The sequence below is a fragment of the Melanotaenia boesemani genome, chromosome 22 (genome assembly GCF_017639745.1).
Source record: "Melanotaenia boesemani isolate fMelBoe1 chromosome 22, fMelBoe1.pri, whole genome shotgun sequence".
NCBI classification, from domain to species: domain Eukaryota; kingdom Metazoa; phylum Chordata; class Actinopteri; order Atheriniformes; family Melanotaeniidae; genus Melanotaenia; species Melanotaenia boesemani.
Genome location: NC_055703.1, coordinates 19,605,351 through 19,610,804, shown reverse-complemented (window position 1 = coordinate 19,610,804; position 5,454 = coordinate 19,605,351). Strand labels below are relative to the sequence as shown.

General features: G+C 38.1%; 1 protein-coding gene across 2 annotated transcripts; it reads right to left on the bottom strand.

Moving 5' to 3' along the window:
* Window positions 1-1,234: 1,234 nt before the first annotated feature.
* On the bottom strand, window positions 1,235-5,243 carry cnr1 (cannabinoid receptor 1). 2 transcript variants are annotated; one of them, XM_041975366.1, is made up of 2 exons: window positions 4,964-5,243; window positions 1,235-4,255 (listed from the first exon to the last, which is right to left on the bottom strand). In XM_041975366.1, exon 2 carries the CDS (start codon window positions 4,210-4,212, stop codon window positions 2,803-2,805), a length of 1,410 nt encoding a protein of 469 aa, XP_041831300.1. In that variant the 5' UTR covers window positions 4,213-4,255; window positions 4,964-5,243; the 3' UTR covers window positions 1,235-2,802. The 2 variants fall into 2 exon arrangements, with proteins under 2 accessions (XP_041831300.1, XP_041831299.1); XM_041975365.1 differs by having other exon boundaries at window positions 4,969-5,243.
* Between the last annotated feature and the right edge of the window lie 211 nt (window positions 5,244-5,454).

Here is a 5,454-nt window from a genome sequence, read left to right as displayed (position 1 = left end):
ATTTCCCAAATCCTACAAAAGCGTCCCATTTTAAATTTTATTTTGTTTGCTAACAAATCCCTGAAACCCACGACAAAACTTTTACTTTCACTTCATGATTTTGAATAAAAACAAAAATTCGTTTGTAATATCAATTCACACCAAAATTTGTAATTTAAAAAAAAAGAGAACTGCATTCTGAATAAGATACTGTAACAGCTATTCCTTCCTCTACTACTACGACTAATAATAATAATAATAAAATTTTACATATATATATATATATATATATATATGTAATTTTATGATATATATATATATATATATATATATATATATATATATATATATATATATATGTGTGTGTGTGTGTGTGTGTGTATATATATATATATATACATACACTCTCATTTTGAACTGAAGTGACTTTATTGGATGGATAAACTGCTAACCAGTTGCACCAGTTGCACAATCCAATTGCACCTCATCACTCACCTGTTTCATTTTATACCACTGCTCAACAGCATCTACTGTATATAGTGTAAATGTATTTGATATTTGTAGTTGTCATTTTTAATTTAATTTATTGTTCTGTATATAGTATACAGTCTGTTTAATTACTTCCCACTTATTTTATTCTTTTACTTATTTTAGTTCTTTTTACTCATCCCATTACTACCACTAGCATGACAACATCTGTTGGCAAAAACATTTCTCATATGTCTTCATAGATAGATAGATAGATAGATAGATAGATAGATAGATAGATAGATAGATAGATAGATAGATAGATAGATAGATAGATAGATAGATAGATAGATAGATTTGTTTGTACCTAGAGTACAATATTTTTAGATAAATGGGCAGAATCCTCTTGGCATCTGTAAGAAGAGATTTTGCAGCTTGTCTGTCACTGTAAGCCTAGAGATAAAATAAAACGGAGCAAATGCTGCTAATGCATCTTTTTTCTTGCAATTTTTCACTTTTTTGGTGTCAAGGCGTAACCACCAATACCATCAAAGGTATTCTCTGCAGAGAAATAGCCCTCTTCTTCTGCCATTTATGTCAATATTAGATCTTCCACAAGGGGGCAGTAAAACATCACTGATGCCTTGTCTTGTCTTTTGCTCTGGGCTTGGCTTTCTCAGCCACATTTAGTCCTCTTGAATCAATGATGATTGCCTAGATGAAGCTAAATATGTCGGACCTCATGTTTCCCACCATCAATCAACCAATCAAACGACCGCAGGCGAAATGACACCAGCTGCAACTTTATTCAAAAGTTTGAAAACAGCAATTCTAGAAACACTTGACTGATTGTGATTTTTAAGTCATAGATTCCTCATAATGCCACCAATGTACAGAAGCCACTTGACAGTTGACATTTTGATCTTCAATACTCAAAATTACAAGAGGCAGCAAAGCATACTGATAAACAGCTGTCTGGATAACTTCACACCAAGATAAATGTCTACAGAACAATTGTGCCATGAGCTTTGTAGATTCAAAGTACTACATCATCTATTGGAAAAAATCACATCTTCTCATTATCTTTTGTAAGGTCAGTTTTCAGTGCCACAGAGTACTTACAGACAAACTTCCATTTAGTTCACCAGCTGCTGAAAAAAGACCTTTGTTTATTTGTTTTAGTAGAAAATAACAGCAGACATATTTTTATTTAAAGTTACGCCAAAACTACTTCACTAGCCCTGTGCATGGGTTCCTTTTGTTTTCTGAAATGATACCCCACTGCAACAGTAGCACTAAAACAACTCACTGCAATGTTCAAAAGGCTGTGGAAATAGATCACAAAGTCACGAGGTTTCACACACATACAAGGCTGTATTCAGTAAAGCCATACATCTGATGAAAGCAGCTATGGTCGGAAACCACTTTAGTCTTCTACAGTAGTGACCAGCACACTGCGCCTTAAATCAGTTTTTATCTTTTCAAGCTTTCACCAACAGCTTGGTGTTTATGTTATGTTGGCTGTATAGCTGAATGACTCGATTTGAACACTTTATTTTGCAAGAGAACACTGTACAGTTTTTAGGTATACAATTGAATAAAGACATGTTACCCCAGCAGGTGTAATAACTAGCGAGCAAAGAAATCACTTTGCCACAGAAAATGCAGTTTAGGATCCCTAAAACTCAAAATCTGAGTCTTTTCAGTTCTATCTAGTAACAATGATGTTTTTTTTCTTCTTTCTTCTGTCATATCTAAAAAATCTCTTTATACATTTGCTACTCGCTGAGTGTTGTCAGACAACATACAAAAATTGCATGTTTAACAGTAGTTTTGGGGGAAAAAAAAACATTCAGTCAATTAAACTTATATAAATGTCTATATGTGACATGAAGCCTGTAGAAAGTCAAGGTGCAATGAATTGTATTTATGATGCAAGACACATGTTAAATTTTAAATGACACTGTAAAACATCTCTACTTAAAAATGTCAGTAGCCCCTTATCCCATAAATGAAGAAATAATTTTTTTTTCAAAACCTGAATTTACAGTACAAAAATATAATATGCCTTTGCTAATTGGATATCATATAGTCTATAACAACAGACTTATGATAGTCTTTCATTATCCTTTCCCATCATGAGTCCTTTCTATGATCTTGCAGAACCATTTGGCACTTTGGCACACTCTGTACTCATACACAAACATAAAATTATGAAACCACTGAAGCGTCTATGTGAGGATGTAAGTCAACACTTTCAGGAGAGGATTTCTGTGGAATGCCTAAGCTTCTTTTATGTTGGATGGCATTGTTTGGGAAGGATGATATTTACACATTTTCCCCCATGCTGACCAATTAGACAGCTTCTGCAGAAGTTTCAGTCGACACAGACATTGTTACTTTGGCTATTTTCACAGTGGTCTTCACACAGCTCTCTGCAGCCCTGTTGGCAGAGATGTTGGCATTTCTGTTCTGGCAATCTGACTCGAGGCTATTGTCCAGCTGCTGGGCACTGCCCCTGCAGGCGTTGCAGGAGCTGAGGAAGGCATGCCGCAGGTCTTTGCTCCTCAAGGCGTAGATGATTGGGTTGACAGTGGAGTTGAGCAGACAGAGCATGCTGCAGAATGCAAATACTGTCTTGATGTCATCGTCCATCTTCCAGAAGAGGTCATAGACCATGATAGCAAGCAAAGGGCCCCAGCAGATAACCAGGACCACCAGGATAAGCACAAGGGTCTTTGCCAGACGGATGTCCATTCGTGCCTGCTCAGGCCTTGTAGTCTGCACTTTAGTCCCATCTGCTGAGTAGACAACAAGACTCTTCTGTGAAGCACGGCTCAGCATCCGCACAGCATGGTGGTGTGCTTTCCACAGGATATATATGTAGGCGTAGATAATGAAAAGAACCAGGATGGTTGTTACACCAATCCAGAACATCAGGTAATTCTCATCAATGAGGGGGAATATGTCTGAGCAAACAGAATTGAGACGTTTACAGTTCCAGCCCAGCAGAGGTAGCACTGCAATGATGATGGAGATTGTCCACATCATACAGAAGGCTATGACAGCCTTGGTCCGTGTCACAATGCGTCTGTAGGCAAGAGGGCGGTGAATGGAGATGTAACGGTCAATTGCAGTGAGAAAAAGACTCCCAACAGATGCTGTGAATGATGCTGTGACTCCACCCAGTTTGAAGAGGAAAACATTAGGGCTGTCCTTCCTGTGGAAAACATGAAAGTCCAAAAAGCTGTAGACAAAAATGACGCTGCCCAGCAGGTCAGCAACAGCAAGACTGCCAATGAAGTGGTAGGATGGCCGGCAGCGGAGGGTGCGGGACTGCAGGATGACGCAGAGCACCACCAGGTTCTCCAGCACTGTGAAGGTACCCAGTGTCAGAGACATCACAGCCACAGCCAGCTGCTGGCTGGGTGTCAGGATCATGAAACATTCCATGTCCATAAAGTTCTCCCCACATTGTATGTTGCTAGTCTCATCTATTTGTGTGCTCCTGTTGCCAAACAAGTCAGTGGCATTAGTGGGGAAGAAGGGGATGCCTTTCAGGATGAGCTCTTCATCTGCAGGTACTTTGTTTGGGAAAGAGTTGCTGCGGAAAGCAGATAAGGGCTTCTGCATAGAGAAGCTGCCCTTAAAGTCTGCATTATTGATGGAGTCGTCATAGTTGGCATCATTGGAGCCCAGATACTGTAAACCAGATGTAATAGTCCGGAATGTGGTGTCCGCCACACCATCCAGCACAGATTTCATGGCTGTGTGAGGGTAAAACTGCAGTCTAAGATGCCTGGACAACCTACAATTTGATGACAAAGATTTCAGACAGATGTTTGAAAACCTCAATAACCCTGAACAGATTCAAAAGCTTACAATATTCTTTAGTATGTTTGCAGCAGTGCGCATCTGATACAATAAAAAAATGCCATTAACCTGGAGCAACCTTCACAGGATTAAAATGATTCACTTTAAAATTTTGACAAAGGAATATATTTGTATTCGCTATCTATAATTCAATGTCATTTTTTAAACATTTTACTGAGTTTCTGAAAAAACATAATCAAAAGAAGCATTTAATACTTCATTAATCACTACATATTTATAAACACAACACAAATTAGTTAATTATTAGACTCTTCCACCCCCCAAAAAGAAAATCTTCACACTGAAATACAAAAAAGCTTAATTTTCTCTGAGGTTTCAAAACTAAATCACCATGCAGACAAAACAAACACAATTAATATGTGCTGAAAATCAAATTCACTCTAGCACTGATACAAAGCAAAAGAATGATTGTTTACACGTATTTTTTATACGCTAAATCTGAATAATTCCTATAACACTCGGCTGTTAGCTTAACGCATTTGTGGATGTAATTTTGGTGCGCAAATAAACGTCAAAAAAACGATGAAAACTGCTATTTTCTCGCTAGAAAAACAGCACAAACGGTCTAAAGTACTATGTTATGCGCTACCTAAACATTTAAAGGACAAAAAGTTATTTTTACCTTACATATTTTTTCCAAGTGCACAGAATCGCCCTCTATCACCACGCGTTAATCCAGAAGCGCATCATCCAAACAACAAATCTTACATTTTAGAAGAAACAACCAGCATGCGCGCGGTTAATGTGAAATAATCACTTTTATCAAGAGTTTGTTTGTTTGTTTAATCAAATTGTCTGTGGACAGAAGTTTGATGTCAGAGGAGTCTTGTCTCTCCTGGAGTGCGCTCCTTCTCGGTGGGTACAGGTTGCTGCTGCTGCTGCTTCTGCCTCCTCTAGCGTCTCTCCAGTCTTGTTCTCTGTGTCTTCACACTTATGAAGCGTCGTTTTTCCAAACCCAGTCACGTGTTTCCATATTGGTTTGTCTGCCCAACCCATGAAGCCGTCAATTGTGGTGCATAGGAACAAGGGAGACGACAGCAAAAGCTTATGAAATGGATTTGATGTGAATTCATAAAGCTTCAAATCACTAATACAGAAGAAAAAAGGTTATAT